The sequence below is a fragment of the Typopeltis vanoorti genome, chromosome 14 (assembly GCF_054136105.1).
Source record: "Typopeltis vanoorti isolate ZY-2024b chromosome 14, IOZ_Tvanoo_1.0, whole genome shotgun sequence".
Lineage (NCBI taxonomy): Eukaryota > Metazoa > Arthropoda > Arachnida > Uropygi > Thelyphonidae > Typopeltis > Typopeltis vanoorti.
In genome coordinates, this window is record NC_143562.1 from 95,834,859 (window position 1) to 95,857,824 (window position 22,966).

General features: G+C 34.7%; 1 protein-coding gene across 1 annotated transcript in view; it reads left to right on the plus strand.

The window, feature by feature from the left end:
* Positions 1 to 22,966, plus strand: part of Tnks (tankyrase) — a 443,661-nt gene that overhangs the window by 312,776 nt on the left and 107,919 nt on the right. Inside the window, exons 23-24 of the mRNA XM_090403559.1 lie at positions 3,515 to 3,603; positions 21,932 to 22,006. Of these exons, the coding sequence (XP_090259685.1) occupies positions 3,515 to 3,603; positions 21,932 to 22,006 (164 nt within the window). The remainder of the gene's footprint in view (positions 1 to 3,514; positions 3,604 to 21,931; positions 22,007 to 22,966) is intronic.

The following is a 22,966-nucleotide window of genomic DNA, read 5'->3' on the forward strand; positions in this document are numbered from 1 at the left end:
GACTTCTTGTATAGTATAATTTACTTTTGATCAAACAAAAAAAACTTTCTACAACTATTCACATGATTTCTCAATTTCATCGTAGCAAGATTTGGTTATATTAATTGACACAAAACATACAAATAAATAATAAATGTGATTTGAAGGTAAGCACATTAGAGTAGTTTAAACTTTTCTTTTGATTGTTTCATGTCCAGTTATAGGTGTATTTTTTTATGTTCGTTTATTTAATTTTTTTTTAGAATGAAATACTTCTTGTTGAACCAAATCTTTGTATATTGTATATTCTTCCTTTAATTAATTTCATCTTCCCTTTCATGCTAGGCTCAGTTGTCCGTCACAGCCAAGTATTCTGGCTTCTTACAAGCCTGATTACTGCTTATGATAAAGTAGATAATCCTATCTGGATTGTCTGCTATGTCTGTAAACCACATACCTTCTTCTGACTGGTTTTCGTGTTTTGTGGGATGAAATACCCAATTTTACAGGAAGAATGATGTTGTCATCTCTATATGACACCAGCTAACTCACCTTCACTTGATATGCCCTGATAAAAGTTCACTTCCTAGATGGGATTCAAACCCCCACCTTTCTAGCCAAACTGCATCTTTAATCTTTACAATACCAACTGAGCCATGGAAGCTCTTCCCTTCAATTAACGTATTTTGGAATTACTAAATTATTTTCTTTTGTACTGAGAAGTGTAAGACTCAGTTCTCAGGAATATATACATCTACGATTAAAGTTTGGTGCTTCATGTTCAATTTTAAAATTTATGACCACTTGCAGTCGATAGGCATCTAAGAGACATACACATTTGTATTGCTGTAATCTACTGTACATAATTCTTTCAAAAGAACAAACACTCCATATTTTCTATTATATAATGAAACCTGTGGAGTATTCATAACTAAAAATTCACACATATACCAGAGTAATTAAATTTTAATAATATGTAGATATTTTATCTTTAAGTATCTTAAGACATCATCAGTACAGTTATTACAAACAATACTAGGAATTACATTGAAAGGAACGGTTTAGTGTATGCTTACATTGGAATTCCTCTATGTGTACAGTAGTATGTTTGAGGATTTAAAAAAAATTACTGCTTTTTTTTTAAAAGTCCTCAAAAACCTGCTACTGTACTGATGATGTCTTAAGATGCTTAAAGAGGAAATATCTACATATTATTAAAATTTAATTACTGTGGTATACGTGTGAATTTTTAGTTATTCCACGTTTTTTATAACAAAATGGCCTGCCAAATGTGAAGCATTAAGTCCAATTAATTAAACTAGAGCATTGAAAATACCAAAAAAAAAAAAAATGAAGAATTGTCCTTCCTCAGTGAGAACTACTGAGAATACCTCTACAAGTTGTGTCTTTCAACAGATTTAACAATATTGGAAGATTTTGTATTGTAATCTGTTTAAAGTACCTTGAAAAATCCATCTTAGTTAAGACTGAAATGGAGGGAGGCTGCTTTCTCTCTCTAGATCATATCATCTAATCTTCTTTGACTAATTTTGGAGTATAGTTGTTTCTTACTTGATTCTCCCCTGAGAATTCAGACTTCTCAGGCAAACATACATGGGATTATGGGAGAAGCGATCCACATCCTATGTAAAACGTCCTTACAGTTCACACCATTCAGCCAGTTTGCAGATACTCTGCAGGTTTCATTGTTCAACTGTTTTCAGTAAAATTTGCAGAATGGTTATTTTTTACATTTAATTTTACACAGGATAATTTTTTTATACAAACAGCTCTCTAAGTTACACTGTTCAGCCATTTCCAGTAACATTAGAAATTAGTTTTGTCTTACATTGCTTAACATTCCTCTAAGAATTTCAGTCCAGTTGGACTGAATGGTGAGAGATGCTTTGTTCACAGACATCTCTACAGGTCACATCATTCAGCTGTTTGTGGTGAAATTTAGAATATAATTGCTTCAATCCAAGACTAAAATGGAGGAGTATAGAGTTGCTTCTCCAACCTTTCAGAAATCTCTGCAGCTTGCATCTTTCACTAAAATTTGATTGATTAGTGGAACCTAAAGAGGACCTCAGATTTCATCAGATTTAGAATAGAATTGTTTCTGACTTTGTTTATGCTTTCAGTACTGTGGAACTATGGATGGGAAGTAGAAGAAAGAGATCATAGATGCTGCTACTACCAATTTTGATTCATTGATTTCTCTGCTTCATCTTTTTTTTTTTTTTTTTTTTTTAAAAATACAGTAATGTATGATAAAGAAAGGCTCAAAGGTGAGCTAATCACTCAGAAAGCAAGAAATTGCCTGCATTTTAAAAAAGGACTTTGTGTTGAAAATGTTAAATTATTCTGAAATGCAAGTTAACAGTATCACTAACAAAAATATCAGCAAAATAACCACCTCTAAATTGCAATCAGCCTATTGATTTCTCAGTGATTGGTTCATTTCTTTTGCATTTGAGATATTTTTTATGAAATTATGGAGTTTACTTTTACTGTATTACAGTACAGTATACTAAACAAGACTTATTTATTCATCTCCATTAGAAACAGTTTATCTGAAAGTCAGCTTAAATCATAAATTATATATTTGCTTCAAGTTTTAATCATATTTATGTAATTATACATAATTATATATCCAGCAAGGTGGAATTTCAGATTATAAAAAAGAGACTTTTTCTACATGTAAACGCGTGTTAGTAATTCCATTTATTCAGTAACATATATAAAATCAATCCACATAGTTTGACAATTATGAATACAATCAGACTTCTTGACACACTTGATTCTTTCACTTTCATTTTATGTGTAATTGGCAAAAAACTGTTATCAGATTTGATCCTGTAAGGTGCCTCTCTGTTGCTACAGTGCAGAATTCTATTGTATCTATTTGTCTATAGGGAATCAGCAATTCTAGATGTCCACTGTCAACCATTGCTTGATAGGTGAAGGACAATTTCTGCCTTGCTCTGACTCACTGATAGAGAAAAGCAATAAGTTCTCTGCCTGTTGTCAAATTTTCATTTTCATTCAATATTATTTTTTATTATCATCACATGATTAATTCACCAGTGCCATATAATATGTCATCTTTTCCCAATCCTTTTGACTTCTGAGATTATTCATCTCACAGATGAATAGATCTTTTTGACTTCTATGATACAAATGCCAGTTTAACTATCTCACTTCTCTTATTTATGCAACTTTCTAGTATTAATTGCTGCTATTATTCATTATCTTCTTGTAGTCCATTGCTTCATGCCTTTAGTGATATTTTCACTAATCTTTGTTCTAGTTAATAATGCAGTATTTCATATCATATTATCATTTAGAATGGCTTCACAGTTTTACTTCTGTTCAAGCTAAACTTTGATTTGTTTGCTTGATTATACTAAATTAAAAATAACTATATTCATAGTTGCCAATGTTGATTATTAAAGAATGATAAAATAATAATAATTTGTATTTCTTTCTTTCATTGAAAGTATGTGATAAGAGACAGCTATTTTTTTTTAAGCTTCAACGTTTTTTGTGTTAAACACTCCTGGTACAGTTCTGGTAGACCTCGGCTGTGATGATAAGGAATACCTGGCTGTAGAAGAGGAGGTAAGTTATACCTTTGCATGTGTGTAATAGATTTATTATATAATTATGGCGTTTGATAAAATTCATGGTCATAAGTAAGAAACCAATTCTTAATTTAGCACTTTCTTTAAATAGGAAACAAATAGAAAGAGTGGCAAAGTTTAAATATCTCAGATGCTGGTTAAATGAAGATTGCAATTCAGAAATGGAAATAAAAGTTAGAATTGAAATGGCAAGAAAAAATTTTCTCTTGATGAAATCAACACTGTGTAACCACAGTTTAAACTTAGAGCTTAGAGTACGCATGGTTAAATGCTATGTATGGTCTGTACTGCTGTACGGTGCAGAAACTTGGACCTTGAAGAAAACATCAATAAAAACTTGAAGCAAAAACGTCCAATCAGGAAGTATTGGAACAAATGGGGAAATCACGTGAACTTTTAGATACCATAAAAAGAAGGAAAACTGCATATCTTGGTCACCTACTTCGTAATGAAAAATGGAAGAAGAGGACAAGGAAGACGAAGAAAATCTTGGCTGGCAGATATCAGACAGTGGACTGGTATGAACTCTGAGAGACTGCTCAGAATAGCTGAGAATCGCTCAAAATTTGCCAAGGTGGTCGCCAACCTCCGATAGGAGATGGCACTCAAAGAAGAAGAAGATAAAAAGCTGATGTGCAACTCAAATAGAGACTGTGTATTGATTGATGTAATGTCCCATTTACATCATATAACTAGAACCTTGTTAATATTCCCAAGATTTTTCAACTACTTGTGTTAAACTGAAAATCTCACCCTGACAACCTCTATTTGGCTTGAATGCAGCTTGTTCTTCACCATGCTTCCCTTATGTTTCTCAAATATATTTCCATTACCAGGAACACTCAGTAGAGAAATACCTCTATTTCTCACATCTGGTTTTAATTCCCTTTTTATAGATGGTACTATGAGAGCTCTACTTTAGAATTGACCTTCTGAGCAGGCCTTTTGAATCACAAACATCTTATGGATGTGTATTGATTGTCTTTAGGTGGAAACCCTGTTTAGAGACAAAATGGACTTTCAAGCCACTTTAGGCATCTGATAAGCGAGGTAGTGGTCTCACACTGGGCACTGAATTTCATCTTCTACGAAATGACCATCACAAACATCCATACCCATAGTGAGATTCAAACCCGCAGTATGTTGGTTGGATAGCAAGTGTGCTAACCACTTGGCAACCAGACTGGCATGATTTTACTGACTCTCTCTCCAGTCATCAGGAAATTTACTCTTTTCTAATATTAGGTTGTTTAAATAGTTCAGATATTGTATAGTTCCTTCTCCCCATCCCTGCCTCCCTCCCCCCCATCCCTCCCACAGTTTTTTTGGGATACTATCCAGAGCTTTTCATCCATCATTGATTTTTATTGCCATGATGATTTCTTCTGCTAGTATTTTTGGTTTGGATTCTGTTTGATTTATTTGTGTGGTATGATGGACCTGATAGTAAATGTTCTTATTTTTAAGTAATTGCAAGATGTGTTTTGTCCAGATTGTTTCTACTTCTGTCGAGTTTCCATGATGTCTATTATTTTTGCTTTGGGTGCTATTTTCTTCTCAGCAAATTTATTTATTTTAGGTGTAAGGAGTTCATGGGCTGCATCCATTATCTATTTTCTTAAGGCCCTTTTACATTTTTAATCAAGCTTTTCCATCTTTCATTAATTAATATATAGTCTCTGTAGTTCATAATTTTTCCATTGGATGAGATCCAGGTGTATTTATGACTTTCCCTATGATAAAACATTGTATTGGTGATAAACAGGCCATTAATTCACAGAAATTTAGTAGCATTTCTCCTGTCATTCTTCTATTCTAAATTTTCTCATAACATCTGTGTAAGAATCTGAAAATCACTGAACTTTTGCTTTAAAATCTCCTAATATTATCAGGATATCTCTATTGTTTGTATCTATTTCTTCTTGTAGTCCTAAAATTTCTGTATATTCTACTTCATGAGAATAGTCTGGTGCATACATTTGGGCAATTTTAATATAAAGGTTCTTTTCTTTTGCTTTAAATCTAATGGATAGGATTCTTGAACAGATGTGTCTTATATCAGTGATGGTATTTATGAAATGTTTTCTGATTACAATTGAACTCCTTTGTGCTGCTGATCTCTTCTTCCAGAGTAGGTCTACCATACCTTTATCTATCCAATGTGTTTTTGAAATTCTGATCGCAGAAAACATTTTAGCTCCTCTTTGAGTTTACAGTTGAGATGTGAAAATGTCTACTCTTTATATTAACAATTTCTAAAAAGGAAATAAAACTGAATGTGAGAATTACAGAGAAGTTTCCATGCTTAATGTTTCAGCTCAAATTTATGCAGCATACTGAAAAAGAAGCTAAAAAATAATGAAGAATAGAAATCTTGGGAAGAATAACTGGTTTCAGGTCAAATAGGAGTTGTTAAAACTGGATTTTGCTTTAAGCAAATACCTGAGCAATCATGAAACTATAGTAAGGATCTCTATGTAAGTTTTCTTGATCCGGAAAGCTTTCAGATGCAGTGTTTTAAGCACTCTACAATTTGCATGGTGAAAATGCAATTGTGCAGAGAAATATATATAAACTATTCTTAAGTTGTAAGTCTGCAGGGAGATATGGGAAGTGAATTAGATGTAAAATTGGGTTTAAGGCCAGAGCATGGTATCTTCGTTATTCATCTAGAATCACCTTGGGGAGAAAAATGGCATTAAAGTTAATATCTAAATTAGAAATATTAACCTCAGTTGTTTGTTTATGCTGATGATGATGTAATAAAGATACTACAAATCTTGAGAACTCACTATTAAATGGAAAAAACTGCAATAAATTTGGTATGAAATTCAGTAATAAAAAGATCAAAACTTACAAAATAGAATGGAGCATTGCCAATATCATCTGCTTTTGCAATGGCAAAAAGGGCACTATGAAGATGGCAAATTAAATATGGAAATTGATAATAGAATTATCAAAAGTGATATGGGAAGCACTTAAATAAATTAATATAATTTAAATAAAAGGTAATTAACCAAAATGTCAAACTAATATTGTATAACATAGTGTTCCAACTAGTTTTTTCTTATGGATTTGATTGTCCACATTAGAAATAACAGCTGATCAAAGATTACACAGTACAAATAAGAGATTTCTAAGAAAAATTAAGGGAGTGAATAAATAGCATTATTGGCATAATTGTATTAAAGCTAGAGATGTTAAAAAGAGCTTGACATTTAGCATTCAGGAATGTGTGAGCATAGCTAATCTAAGGTGGTATGGTCACTTAAACAGAATGGAAGAGAAAAAGATTATGTAGTACTATTACAGTATTATTCTGTACATCCCTTGAGGGTGCATATGAGGAATTTATGATGATTGAGGATCCTTTACAATTCTTCACACTATTAGCAAACAACAGTGAAAGAGAAGGGAAGAAAATAATAATGTGGGAATAGTATTAGAAACACATAGGCACAAGAATTAATAATTTATTATTGAAAATATTTTTGCCTGAAACTAAGCAGGCCATCATCGGTGCACAAAAAGTTCACAAGGTGAAGCATAAACAATGAAAGATTATTCCATTTCACAGATATGAGCCACTTGCTCAACTGCCAGCATATGGTGGATGGTAAAAATAAATAAATTAAAACAATAAAAGGAGGAAAAGAAGGATATATAAATAATTAAAATAAATTTTAAATGATAAAATGAAAAAAGGGAGTTATTGCTTGCTATTAATCAGGATGAGACTCTTCCAATTCTTGCTATGGATAGACCATTGTTCTAATTTAAGTTTGGGCAGTGTAGTAGCTCTTCAACACTCTTTAAACAGCCATTCAAACTTAACATCAATGTGACAGTCGTGTATTGAACCTGAGGATGTTGTCATCATTGTCCACTACTTGCTGTACCAGACTTCAGACCAGTAAGACTGATGTTACTGCAGTTGTTTTCAATGACTAATCCTGTTTGTCCAGAGTAAGAGTGGAGGCAATCCAAAGGGAGAGATAAAAGCTTGCTTATCCTTTGTGAAACGTAACCAGAAGGAGATTTTTGAAACAGGGAAGAAAATTGGAACTAAATTATATCTTTAAAAGACCTTGGAAATTCATTCAGAGATTTTTAGTGTATGAAATTGGGACTCTATATGTACAGGATCAGGGTTTGTAGAGATGGGTTTGTGTCACAGGTGTGTTTTTCTTCTCTGAGATGAAGTCATTGTGTAGCATTAAGAGATTGGTGGGGGAGATCATATACTCTATTAATTAAGGATTTGATAATGCCCATGTTTTGATATGGATGATGAGGTGAATTTGAATCTTGTTATATGTGATGGCCTGTGAAGGTGGGTTTACTATAAACAGAAGTTTTAAGTACTCCTGTCTAATTCTTGTACCCATGTGTTTCTAGTAATTATTACTATATCACAAGAGCCATTAAAAACTTAAGTTTTTAATGGCTCTTGTGATAGTAGGTTTCCCATAACTTTGTACTTTAGTAGGTTCCCATTACCTTTCTAATTCCATGGTGGGTTGGCATTTCTACAGTGATGCCAGGTGAATTTGGTGTAGAGACTGGAAAACTATGTATTAATTATCAAGAAAATTAAGAAAGGAGATGAAGTATAAGAGAAAATAAAAGAAGGTACAAAAGAACAGAAAAGGGTGGAAGAGGACAAGGTGGTGTATGGGGATTCTACAGTTAGGGATGTGTTAGATAACCAAATAATGTAAGCATGTTTTTCTGAGACAAAGATTCATAATGTGACTAAGGTTATAGTCAAATAGGTAGAACAAGTGAAAGATATCACTCATATATTCTACTTGTTTCACCTTATTAAATGAGATAAATAAGAATAACAAAATATTTAGGATTGCAAGCCTGTTGACAAGGTATGACTATAATGAGCTGAGGAGTGTGCAGTTGCAAATGATTCAGTGCACAGACTGTGTCAAAGAAGCAGTGTGTTTCATGTATAGATTATTTTTGATGGCAGAAAGGATTTGTAGTTTCAAGATTGAAGGTTTACGACATTCACTAATGCCAGAAGTATTGGGAAAAAGTTGATAAATTTTTAACATTAGTAAATGAGGAGATTTGAAAATGATTGGCATTAGTGAGATTTAAATGAATTTTTAATGGCACTTGTGGCATAATAACATGTATTAGACACAAGTATTTACCAGATTATAATTTGCAGCAATAAAATTATATTCTTTTGAATACTTGTGTCTAATAAACATCAGTGAGAACTGGTAACGGAAGAAGATATCCTTAGAATGCAATGGTCACAATGCACTCGGGTTGGACAGAACAAGTGGAAAGTATTGCTAATAATTGTGGAGAGATTAAGTCCAAGCAGAGTAGGGATTCTGTTTGATAATAAGTAATAGTAATAGAGTAATAAACCAATAAAAATGGGTTTAATGTGAGTTAGATGTTAACAGAATAAAATACACAGCTGGATTTAATCATGATTCTGAACTGCTTAGACAGATAAACTTTATGGATACAGTTGTATTATCACTATGGATAGTTTGAATTATAGACCAAAAGTGAGGAGAAAGCATGCAAGATGAGGGAAGGATAACTAAGTTAAGCAGTAGGCGAGGGAAGGAATTTGTGAACAAGAATATTGGATTTAGTAATAGCATAATGAGAATCTGTATATAAATGAGGTTGCTGTTTTGCTTTCATTTAGTGAGAATGATCCATGCAGTTGCAGTTTTAACTTGGAAGTTGGCAAATCATGTAAAAGCTTTGAATAGAAAAGGTTTAGCTATAAGGTAGATGATTATGATTGACCAAGATGGCAGCTGGAAGAGTGCTTTTTCATGATAAACTGCATGGTAGTGGAATATTCTAGTTTACATGTCAGTTGATGTGTTATCAGTTCATGGAAAGTAGTCAAAGAATGTCTGAAAGAAGCTTTAGTTGGCTTTATCCCTACAGTCAGAAGAATAAATTGTGTGTGTGTGTGTGTGTGTGTGTGTGTGTGTGTGTGTGTGTGTGTGTGTGTGTGTGTGTGTGTGTGTGTGTGTTAAATGGATAGATAAGATTTTCTGCACAAAAAGAAAATATTGTATATTCAATATGGTGAATATGAAAATCAGACTTGTGATGTGGATAGCAGAGTGACCTACTGACAGGTATCAGAGAATAATGAATGAAGGTTCAAAGTTAATAGAAGGAAGGTAACTGGTGTAACACCACACAGTTCTATATGTTGAAAGTTTTTTCGCTTGGTTATACTATAAATTAAAGATGCCAAGAAATTATATTCTTGGTTTTATCCTTTATCCAAGTGTAAACAAACAAAGTCTGCATGTGAAGGTCATTTCATGACTGGGCTACTTGAATAGAGAGGCCAGACTAATGACTTCACATCAGTTACAGTGGTCCTTCCCATAATGCATAGCATTATGGGAAGGACCACTACCTAGACCAGTTTGACCTTTATTGAGGTCTCATTCAGTGGGAGCCATATCCAGAAGTGATAACGAACACAAGTAGCCAAAATCCTTTTCGCCACTTGTATTCAATGAAGTCATTAGCTTCTATATAGGAGTAGCCCAGTTGTGGAGTGACTTCATGCAAACTTTGCATGAAGTCACTTTGCTTATACTTGGATGAAGGATAAAACTAAGAATATAATTTCTTGGCATATTTAGTTGATGGTATAACCAAGTGAAAAAATTTTCGAAATCTATCTCTAATCCAGGGTACTTTAATAATAAGGGCCAATTCCATTTGGCTAATTGTATATGGAAATATTATTTTTGCATTGCTTCAACCTTGGTATCACTTCTGGGTCTGGCTCCAACAGATCAGACCTCAATAAAGGTTGAAACCACTCTGGGTAGTGACTCTTCTCATAATGCATAGTATTATACATGTCTGTAAGGTTATGTGTGTTTCTTTATGGGACACTAAAGTAATTGATGTGAAGTCATTGGCCTCTATATACAAGTAACCCAGTCATGAAGTGACTTCATGCACAAACTTTGCTTACACTTGGATGAAGGATAAAACCAATAATATAATTCCTTGGCATCTTTAGTACATAGTTCTATACGTTGACCATTGTTATTTAATTTTGTATATTAATGATATTCTTGGGCGGGGGAAACCTTACCCCTACCAAGCGCGTCCCTCGGGTGGCGGATGAGGGAAGCCCAAGCTCCGAATAATGAATAAGGAGGTCAGGAGAAGTGCTGTAGACAACGGTAAAGATGCCAGCAAGTAGAAGAAGAAAAAGGCCCCCAGTCCTGCGCAGCTCTTTGCAATTCCACCAAGGTGGTGGTGAGAAATCTGCAAGAGCAGGGGGTGCTAAGAATCTCGCAGAGGAAGGCAGACCACCATCTGGAAATTCGACCCTATTTATTGATTCCTTCAACACTAGAACTCTGTCTTCTGACTCCCATATTGATTTCCTGCTTCAAGAACTGCAAAATGTAAAGTTTGATGTCCTCGCTATCTGTGAAACCTGAAGAAGCTCTGAATTGACAGCAAAATGGAACAATGGCAACCAAATTTTCCTGGGAGCCTTAGATAACACTACAAGAGCTGGAGGAGTTGGCTTCATCATAAATGAAAAGCTACCATCATCATCATCATCATCATCAAATTCCTGCCGTGTACCCACAAGGGGGTGTACAGGATATGATAGTACAACATGAAAAAATTACATCCTTACTAACTTACTATCTACAATTTTCCTCCAAATCAGTCTGTTACTTGTCGATACTCCAACATTACCAGATCTTATATTTCCATCGTCTAAGGCACTTTGTACCGTATCAATCCACCTATATCTTGTTCTTCCTCTGGGTCGTTTTCCTGTCAACATGGCAGAGAACACTTGTTTTGCTAATCTTTCCTCTCCCATTCTATTTAAGGGAGAGGAAAGATTAGCAAAACAAGGTGACCATAACACCTGAGATTAGCTCTGCTAACGCATTCCTGGATGCTGACAATGTCAAGTTTTTTCCTAATATCCTCATCTATAATATGATATTGCCATTGATGCCATCTGTTTATGCCTCTAATCTTTCTCAGGACTTTCATATCTGTGGTCTCTAGTCTTTGGTCAAGCGTTTTACTTCTGACCCAGCTCTCAGATCCATAAGTTAAAACTGGTTTGAGCACTGTCTTGTATACAGCTAATTTAGTGTTCCGACTAATTTCTCTCTTATTCCATATGAATTTATTCAATTGACTTCCCACCATACCAGCTTTGCTGATTCTGATGTCTATTTCCATATTGAATTTACCATCTTCGCTAAAAATCGTGCCTAAGTAGCTGAAATGTTTTACTTGTTCCACAGGTTCTCCATTCACAACACAGTTGACATTTTCAATGATTCTGCCTATTTTCATTGTCTCATCATCATCATCATCAAATTCCTGCCAAGTACCCTCAAGGGGTGTACAGGATATGACAGTACTACATGAAAAAATTACATCATTACTAACTTCCTATCTACAATTTTCCTCCAAATCAGTCTGTTACTTGTCAAGACTCCAACATTATCAGATCTTATATTTCTATCGTCTAAGGCACTTTGTACCGTATCAATCCACCTATATCTTGGTCTTCCTCTGGGTCGTTTGCCTGCCAACCTGGCAGAGAACACTTGTTTTGCTAATCTTTCCTCTCCCATTCTATTTAGGTGACCATACCATCTGAGATTAGCTCTGCTAATGCATTCCTGGATGCTGACAATGTCAAGTTCTTTCCTAATATCCTCATTTTTAATATGATATTGCCACTGATGCCATCTGTTCACGCCTCTAATCTTTCTCAGGACTCTCATATCTGCGGTCTCTAGTCTTTGGTCAAGTGTTTTACTTCTGACCCAGCTCTCAGATCCATAAGTTAAAATTGGTTTGAACACAGTCTTGTATACAGCTAATTTAGTGTTCCAACTAATTTCTTTCTTATTCCATATGAATTTATTCAATTGACTTCCCACGATACCAGCTTTGCTGATTCTGCTGTCTATTTCTATATTTAGTTTACGATCTTCAGTAAAAATTGTGCCTAAGTAGCTGAAATGTTTTACTTGTTCCACAGGTTCTCCATTCACAACACAGTTGACATTTTCAATGATTCTGTCTATTTTCATTGTCTTTGTCTTTTTATTGCTGACCTTCATACCATATCTATTACAACAGCTATTCAATTTAGTCAGAGAATCTTGCAGACTTGTAGCGGATTTATTTAGAAGTATAACATCATCCGCATAAAGCAAAGAGCTGACATTAACATCTCCAATTTTGATATCAGGTTTAATACCACATTCCTTCATAATGTGATCCATATAGATAATGAATAACAGAGGGGATAATGTACATCCTTGTCTCACACCAGATTTAACATTAAACCATCTTCCTGTACTTCCTTCAATTCTAACTGCTGACTCACAACTCAAATAAAGACTAAGTATTGCTTGATATAATGCCCCATTGACACCATATAACTGCAGCGTATTGAATAGCTTCTCTCTTGGCACCTTGTCATATGCCTTTTCCAAATCGACAAAACTTAAATACAGATCTTTGTTATATTCCCATGCTTTCTCGAGTATTTGTCGTAAAGTGAAGATCTGATCCTGACAGCCTCTATTTGGCCTGAATCCAGCTTGTTCTTCACCAAGCTTTTCTTCCACAATTCTTCTCAACCGTCTCTCAAGTATACTTGCATAGATCTTGCCAGGAACACTCAGTAGGGAAATACCTCTGTAATTCTCACAATCAGTTTTATTTCCCTTTTTATATATGGGTACTATGAGAGCTCTACTCCAATCATCGAGAATTCGTCCCTATGTCCAGGCTTTCTGAACTATGCAGTGCAGCCACTGTAAGGCTTTTATACCACCATACTTCAGCATTTCTGGTCGAATATCATCTACTCCTGCTGCCTTTCCACATTTTAGGCCTTTGATGGCTTTTTCTACTTCAAGTATGGATATGTATTCCTGACTGCATGCCTGGTCAGTGTTTTTTACCACTGTGCTGTCATCACTGCTTGTTTCATTTAGCAGTTTTCCAAAGTAATTACTACATACTTTAAGGATATCTTTTTCTCCTGTTTTCATATCACCTTTACCATCTCTAACTCCTTTTACAGCACTCTTTCCTCGATTCCTAAGCTTCTTCAACAACCTCAGAATATTTTGCCATCTTCTTGATATTTATTTTCTATATTCTTGCCAAAGTCCTCCTATGACTTTTGTTTAGCTAGTTTTACACAGTGTTTAGCATTCTTGCATTTGTCTCTATATTCTCTAACAGCACAAGTTGACTTATTTGCCAGGAACTTTTGATATGCTTTCTTCTTTTCCTTCACTGCCTCTTTAACTTCCTGTGTCCACCATGGAGTTCTAATTTTTCAATCCTTGCAGACAACTTCACCACATGCCTCTCTAGCTGAATCAATCAGGGTTTTCTTCAAGGTTTGCTACTGAATCTCCAAGGTTTTGATTCCTGTTCTCAAACTCTTTCATTTTTTCTTCAATAATCTTTGCGTATTTTAGTCTACAGTTCACATCTGAGAGTTGCTCAACTTTTATTCGCTTTAAAACTTTCTTACATGTTATTCTTTTCAATATGAAATTCAATTTTATTATGCTCAAGAAATCCTCTGTACACTCTGGTGTCCTGCACCAGGGAGAAAACATCACTATCAACAGTAACATAGTCAATGAGACTTTTCTTATTCCTTGCCTCTTCTCTCCATGTGAACTTGTACACATTTTTATGTTGGAACATTTTGTTAGTAATAATCAGTCCATGTCCTGAGTAGAAATCCAACAGATATTTGCCATTATTATTAGCTTTGCTCTTTTCTCCAAATTTTCCCAAAATATTTTTGTATGTCTGACAATCATTTCCTACTCTGCTATTTAGATCCAAAACAAGGACCAACTTTTCCTTTTTCATTGTGTCAGTTGCTTTTTCTAAAGCATCAAAAAATTCCTCCACTTCTACCTTAGTAGAACCTTCTTTGGGACAAATAAGTCTCATTGTCCAATTCCCCATTCTCATATTTGCCCACATTACTCTGCTTGAGACTGCCTGCCATTCAAGAAGATTAGCCTTGTATTTAATGTTGAATACTATGGCTACTCCTTCTTTTCCTTGATTGTCATTTCCTGAATATAACATTTTGTATTTATTGCTCAGAAAGATCTCACCAGTTTTTGTCTTTTTCGTTTCAGTCATCCGTATTATGTCAATCTGGTACTTATCTAATTCCTCAGCTAGCTTCATTTCTTTGCCATTCAGGCTTCTTATGTTGATAGTACCGATCTTTAACTCTGGTGATGTTGAGTTGGGGTGTGTTTTCAGATTTGTTCCAGTAGGTGACTTTTCACTGTTCGCCCTGGTTCCCTGGCGAAAACAACAGGTGCCTTGTTTAACCGGGCGACGTCCCAGTTGGCATGAAATTTTGTCATGTTGTACCATCATTTTTTATTTTGGTTTAACCAATAAGAATACAATTTGGTTAGCTAAATCCCAAATTGCCAGTCCATCCTCGTTCGTTCAGTATCCAAGTAGATACCCAACAGGGTGCACCACGAGAAGGTTAGGATTGGACATTAGGTCAGAAGCCCTGGTCGGTTTTCCGCATTTCTTTAAAGGCTATGTGGAGGTCTCCTCTCAGTTATACAGCTTTGACCCTTAAGCACCCCTTATATCTTTATATATATATATATATATAAATGAAAAGCTAACTAAAAATATTATTTCTTGTACAATCCATTCTGAACAATTAGGAACACTGATATTAAAATTTGGAGAATCTATAACAATAAACATAATAGTAGCCTACGGACCCACCTCAACAGCTGACAAAGAAGAAATAGGAAATTTCTATGAACACCTACGAGAAACATACACAACAGTGTGTGGAGATTTCAACGCAAAGATTGGTACAGGATTTATTGAAGAAAAATACATTGGACCATGGGGGAAAATGGGAAAGAAATGAACGAGGTGAACTCCTGGTAGAATTTGTAGAAGCAGAAAGGCTGTACATTATGAATAGTTTCTTTAAAAAGAGAACTGGAAAAAGATGGACTTGGCAATCTCCAAATGGAGAGACAAGAAATGAAATTGATTTCATCGTAACAGATTGCAAAAAAATAATAAAAAATGTCGAAGTCATAGGGAAAACTTACTGCGACATTCATTCAGACCACCATCCAATAAGCACCACTCTCAAAATACATATAAAAAAAAAAAAAAATGAAGAACGCATACGAGCACAGTCCAATCATAAAAAATGCTCAAAACAGATAAACCCAGAAGAATTTAGAAAAAAGGTGGAAGAAACCGACCGGAAATTAAAAAATGACATTGACGAAGATTTAACAAACTTTAACAATAAATTAATGAACTGCAAAGAAAGAACCTCATATGAACTTCCTCTTAAGACCAGGAAATGCCTATCAGCAAGAACAATAGAACTATTGAAGAAAAGAAGAATACTGAAAGATACAGGGAAAGATCGTCTGGAATATAAAATTATTTGTAAACAACTGAGGCAGAATATCAAAGATGACAATAACATATATAGAACAACAAAATTGGCAGAAGCAGCTGGGCTCCGCAGTAGCCTAAAAAAAGTAGAAAAAGAAATAAATCTAAATCAACCACTGCCGTCAGCCTTCATAGACAATCAAGGAAACAGACACACAAACAAAAATAGTAAAATCGTTTTATGAGAACCTTTACTCATCTAAACAAGTAATCACAGCTCCAGTACCAGACGAAAATTTGGAAATACCATCTGTCCTACCTGAAGAAATAAAAATGGCTATCAACCATATGAAAAATGACCGATCACCAGGAATTGACGGTATAAAATCTGATGAATTAAAAATGGGTGGACAAATACTTTTTAAAGTTCTAGCAGAAAGGTTTACCCGATGTACACAATTAAGGAAAGTACCTACTGAATGGAAAACATCAAAGACCATAATTTTGCATAAAAAGGTAATAAAGAAGACATCAGTAACTACAGACCTATCTGTCTATTAGCACACACACATAAAATATTCGCCAGAATCATCCTAAACCGAATATAAACCTCCATCAATTGAAAATAGCAGCAAAGAACAGGCTGGTTTCAAAAAAAGGCTTTTCAACAATAGATCACATTCAAACTATTATTCAGCTAACAGAAAGATGCAGAGAATACCAGATCCCACTTTTTCTTCTTTTTATAGATTTTAAAAAGGCATTTGACACTGTTGAGCATAACGCAGTATTCCAAGCTTTAATAGAACAAGGCATAGAAAAAGCATACATCCAACTCATGATATTTGTGATAAAGGGATATTTGTTGTGCTTTCTACAAAGAAAGCACAACAAATATCACCCTTTTCAATCACCCGATTAAAATTAACTTAAGTAGAGGAGTACGTCAGGTTGATGTCTTATCACTTAATCTCTTCACATCTACTCTGGACAGCATCATTCGAAAAATTGACATGAAAGATGGAATAAATATCAATGGTGAAATATTAAATATCCTATTATTCGCCGATGATGTGGTATTAATATCTCACTCACCCAAACTCCTAGAATCAATGCTGAATAACATAAGCCAAAACTGCCAAAAAATTGGATTGGAAATACACCCTGACAAAACAAGATGGATGAAAAACAAATACTGTAAAGATCATATAATCACTCTAGAATCTCACACCATCGAAAAAGTTAAAGAATACATCTACGTTTTATGATAGGTTTCACGGTATAAAAGAACACAGATGGTTAAGAAAATAACTATTTATTAACTTACAAGCTAATATTTCGCTGGTCTTATATCCAGCATCTTCAGAGCACACAACACAAAGTTTGTTACAAAGGCAAGACAACCACAATCCGGTGTAACAGTGGGGACAGTATAAGTGATTGCAGCATGCAACACAAGACTAAAGTCCTAGGTTACTGTCCCCACTGTTACACCGGATTGTGGTTGTCTTGCCTTTGTAACAAACTTTGTGTTGTGTGCTCTGAAGATGCTGGATATAAGACCAGCGAAATATTAGCTTGTAAGTTAATAAATAGTTATTTGCTTAACCATCTGTGTTCTTTTATACCGTGAAACCTATCATAACATGTCTGACGAACACATAAGCCTATCCACGCGAATACATCTACCTCGGCCAGTCCATAAAAATGAATAATGATGTATCAAATGAAATAACAAGGGGGAAAAGAGCTGCTTGGATAGCCTTCAACAAAATAAAATCAACAATTACCAACTAAACATAGATATAGACATAAGAGCCCATCTTTTCAATAGTCACATCATACCAGCATTAACTTATGGCAGTGAAGCATGGAACACAACTTTAAAAGAAGAACAAAGCTTAATAACAACTCAACGTGCAATAGAAAGAAGAATATGCAATATAAAAAAATAGACCACGTAAGACGCACAGAAATCAGGAAGAAGTCTGGACTCGCAGATATAATAAAAACAATCTACAACAGCAAAAGAAGATGGGCTGGACATCTCGCCAGAATGAGAGACAACAGATGGACAGTCAGAGTTACAAACTGGTATCCGAGAGATACCAAAAGGAAACCTGGAAGACCAGCCTTAAGGTGGGAAGACCCAATGATTAAGAAAGTTGGAAGAAAATGGAGAAGAAAAGCCCAAGACAGGAATAGCTGGACTCTTTACGACCTGCAGGCATGGAGAAATCCTGACTGAAACCACAGGTCCATCAAGGTAATGATATTCTTGGCCTGGATAGTATATTTATGTGCTGATGGCAATGCAAAGTTCAGAGTCTGATAAGTTGATAAGTGACATTTCTCATACAGGATCCTTTCATGTTGTTCGCAACACACTAGTTCTGTGGGCAAATGACAGTGAATGCCAGTTCGTGTTGCTAAGTGCAAGGTTATGTATTTTGTACTAATGACATTGCATCAGAATATTATATTAATGGTAATTTGCTACAAGGAGTTAGTGAAAGTAGTGATCTGGAGATGGTGGTTGACAGAGATTTAAAGTTTAAATGCCGGGATGGTCCGTCAGGCAGCAGCTGCGAATAAGCTACTCTAAACTTGTGTTCCCACATTTTATCGGTATTGTTTTTCATTCAAATTAATCAATAAACGGAAATCTTAAGAGTGGAGCCAATTACTTCGGCACAACCTGGAAGTACTTATAATGCATCAAATCAGTTTAATGCATCAAAACCTGGCAATTAAAAATCAGCCACGTGTAAGCACTCACTATGCTATGCCTACCGTGCAAAGCAAAGATGGCGGCAACAAAGGTCAATGAAAAAATAGCCGATAAAGTGCTGTCAATTGCCAACAAACCCAATGATAATATAAAGTGCTGCAGCTGTAAAATTTATGTTGCTGATAAAAAAAAAGGGGGGGGGGATGTTGTGTGGTTTGCCACTGGCAGGAAGCATGTAGCCAGTGGCCATGTATGCCACTGGCTGCATGCTTCCTGTGCAAATATAGATGAATCAGCACACGAGCTATTTATTCAACCTCAACCAGCCCTTTTTCTGTTCACAATGCCTCCCTTCTGTAAAACAGCTCCTGAACTTAGTATCGAAAAGAGTCAAAAACCTTGAGCAGCACCTTAATACTATGAATGAAACTTTTCCCACAAAATCTGGATGCTGGAAACTAATTGATGAGCAGTGCCATAACGCAAATGTGCCTTGCCCACTAATTAACTCTGCAACCTAATCACATCAACAGTACATGACTCAATTGAGGCAAAAACAAAAAATTCAATGCCGTTATTTTGGACTTTCCAACAGAAAATGATAAATCTTTGAATGAAGACATCAGCAAATTAGCAAAAGAATGCAACTTCAATTCTAGAAATATCGTCAGGTGCCATCGTTTCGGACCCATAAATAAAGAATGGAATGAACTTTCCATGCCTCGTAAAGGTGACTTGTGACACGGCAACAAGCACAACTAATTTAATAACAGTGATTAATAACAAGTTCAAAAACACCTGTCCCCAATCACACATACGTGCTCAACCTGACCTAACATTCACCCAGAGAGAAAAAGGACATCATCTTCGAAAACAATTTGAAGAAAAATGCCAAAATGGAGACCATTGAATCATAGACTACAAACAAGTTAAATTAGTGCCAAAACGAAGTGATGCCACTAGTAACCACCATGGAGACCAGTATGCTGGCACTGCATACTGGTCTCCATGGCAAATGTTCATCTGAAGTAGCATTAATAATTCCCTTACTTAGTACTAAGCCCATTGGAACATATGCAGCTGCTGCTCAACATCCCTTCAGTATACACCTTGAAACCCACAGAACAAGTTTCTTTTCTTCCTCCTTTATCCCTGCTACTGCTGTATTGTGGAACATTCTTCCCCCTGATGTGTTTCCCAAGGAATACAATATATATAGGCTTTTAAATCAAATGTAAACAAGTTTCTCTTTTACAAACTCACTACCCATATATGGTTGGTTAGTTAGTTAGCGTACGATGATACAATGGCCATGAAGCCCTTTTTACAGGGAAGTACGGCACCATCTCAATCCCTCAAATTTTATCCGGGCTCGGGACTGGCATAGTTGACGAATCAGGTCAATGGCTGGGACTTAAGTATTCCTGACTGTAATCCGTGTGTGTTCACGGGACCAATTTGCCTGCTTGCAGGATGAAAACCCCCAGATAAACTAGGGGGAAAAACCCTGCTGCCCAAGACCAGCTAACTTGACTATGGCTGAGGAAGATCCTTAAGTTCCTCACGTCTTGATGAGAATCGAACCTGGGACACTCCTCCTCCAGGCATATAGTTGCGAAGTGCATAGCCACTAGGCTAACCACACAGACATCTCAAGTTATAAATTGGAGTACCCATATATGGTACTAATGTACTATAGGTTGATCAACTAACCTCTCGTGTATGGGCTCAACATTAAAAAATAAATAAATAAAATATTGCTAAGATGGTTAAGTCATCACATTGGATAACTGCACTTTTGAAGTGAACTTTGGAGTAAGCTAGTTAGTCTTCCAATTTACAAGGCTTTGATCAGGGACGGCTCGTGCACAGGCACTGGAATTGCAGCACCCCCGATTTTTCTTGATATATAAATATATATTAATTTATTTATATTTGCTTGTAATATTTACAAGCAAATATAAATCATCAACAATCCTATACAATTCTCTTATTTTGTATAAAAAATAATAAAAATCCATCTTGTAGCACTTAGGAGGGTAAAGGTTGCTAGCAGCACCGTGTTTACCACAGTGTCATATTGCTATGCGTGCAAGCATAAGCACATCATAGTGAGATGCGAGCTATTAGCATAATGCAGCACTGTCCGTTGTGCAGTTCCACGGTTGTTTATATGCAGTTTGCACCAGTAGTAGAGTGTTCGTAGTACTTATCGTGTTTACTCCGTCTCTTAGATATTTAGACATTACAATTAAAGACATAACATTTGTTATAGTTTTTATTTTAGAACATTATTGGGGTTATGATAATGGATTTTATTTTTAAGTGATTTTGAATTATACTAAACTGCATAATTTTATTGATAATCAATATTTTTTCAAAAATATTGATTATCAACAAAACAAGAAGAATATATTTTATTTTTAAGTAATTTCAAATTATACTGACTGTAACAATATTTTTTCATGTTTAATTTTTTTTAAAAATTTTTACCACAATTTTGATATTTTATCCAAACACGTATACACTATACTTACAGTGTGTATGTATATTTCAAAAGTTGCAGCACCTCCACAATTTCAAGCCACGAGCTGCCACTGGCTTTGATAAAAAACTTGATTACTCTGTTAAAATATGGTCACCTGGGTTTGGAGGAGATGAGAAGACAATTGAAAAGATCCCTCAGAGGATATGGAATTAGGAGAAGAGATTGAGATCATATAGAAATTAAAGCTTTTATGAATATTCAATTAATAGTTAATATACTATAATCGACCTTCAGACTATGTCCATGCACATAGTCTGTGTTATTAGTTGGATATCTGATTGTTTTTTGTAAGTTTCAAATGTATTTTGTGTAACTGGAGTTTGTTTGCTATTGAAATACTTGAAATTTGTCCATATCAATCAGCAACTTTGTAGTTCCATACGGACACCTATAGACATTTGTTTTTTCAAATACAGAGTTAATACATTAGCTGTTTAGTGAGTGTTACTAATGTTATATTTTTGCACATTAATATAAATTACACTAAAACTGTAGAAAGTTATTGTAATTAAAAATAAACAATTTAAATTTATTTTTGTTTTAACCTTTCAGATGCAAGCTACAATAAGAGAACATAGGGATAATGGCCATGCTGGTGGTATATTCAATAAGTATCATATTATAAAGGTAAGTTTCCTTGTATGTACTACATTCCTCTATCACTATAACCACCTTTAACTATGCAGTTGTACAAATTTCACAAAACTAACCATGTAGCTTCTGATTATGCTATGTGCAGAACTTGTCTTCATACAGAATAGGAAAAACTATGAGAGAAGAAAAGAAATCAAAATCATTGTATGGCATTTCATAGTGTTTTAAGAAAACAAATATGAATATAAAAGTCACAGACATTATATATCTGAAAAATGTTAATTATGAAAAAGATTACATAATAAATCTCCTATTTGATCTGTGTAGGTAAGCAACGTATCTGCATTACTATAAAAGTTTCAGGGGGATGATCTACAGCTAATGAAGTTGTACAACCTTCAGCAGTCATTGAAATTGTACTACTTAAAAGACCTGACCAATAATCAGTTATTGAGAATTGCCTTTTCATTGCATTTATTTCAGAATGTCACTGATCTTCTGACTCTCATTAGAGACCATGCTGAACTCTCCCTTTTTTTGAAAGTGGTGTTAAACTTGTAGTCACTGCATAAATGGTAATTAATGAATAAAAGAGTTTGAAGGGTTTCCATTTGCCAGTGAAGTTTAATAAAAAAATGACGATAATAAACATTCTTCATTATTTTATATCATATAGGTAAAGGCATTGAAACTTTAAGATTCAAAAGTCTGCAGTAGTTTCCAAAATTACAAATGTTTGTGTGAAACCATTAAACCATCAGCACTAATAAAAAGTAATATATAGAACCCTGAGAAAAGTTTGTGATTTTTGAGTAGTACATTATCAAGATAACTTGTGAAGATAAGTAATTTCATGTGCTCTCTCCTATAATCACCTTTGAAAGTTTTAAATTTTTAATGCATAAAAATTGTTTATCTACTGGTGCAAAATGATGAATTATATTAAACTCCTTTTTAATACTAATAAAACTAATAATAGCACTAATAAAAGGT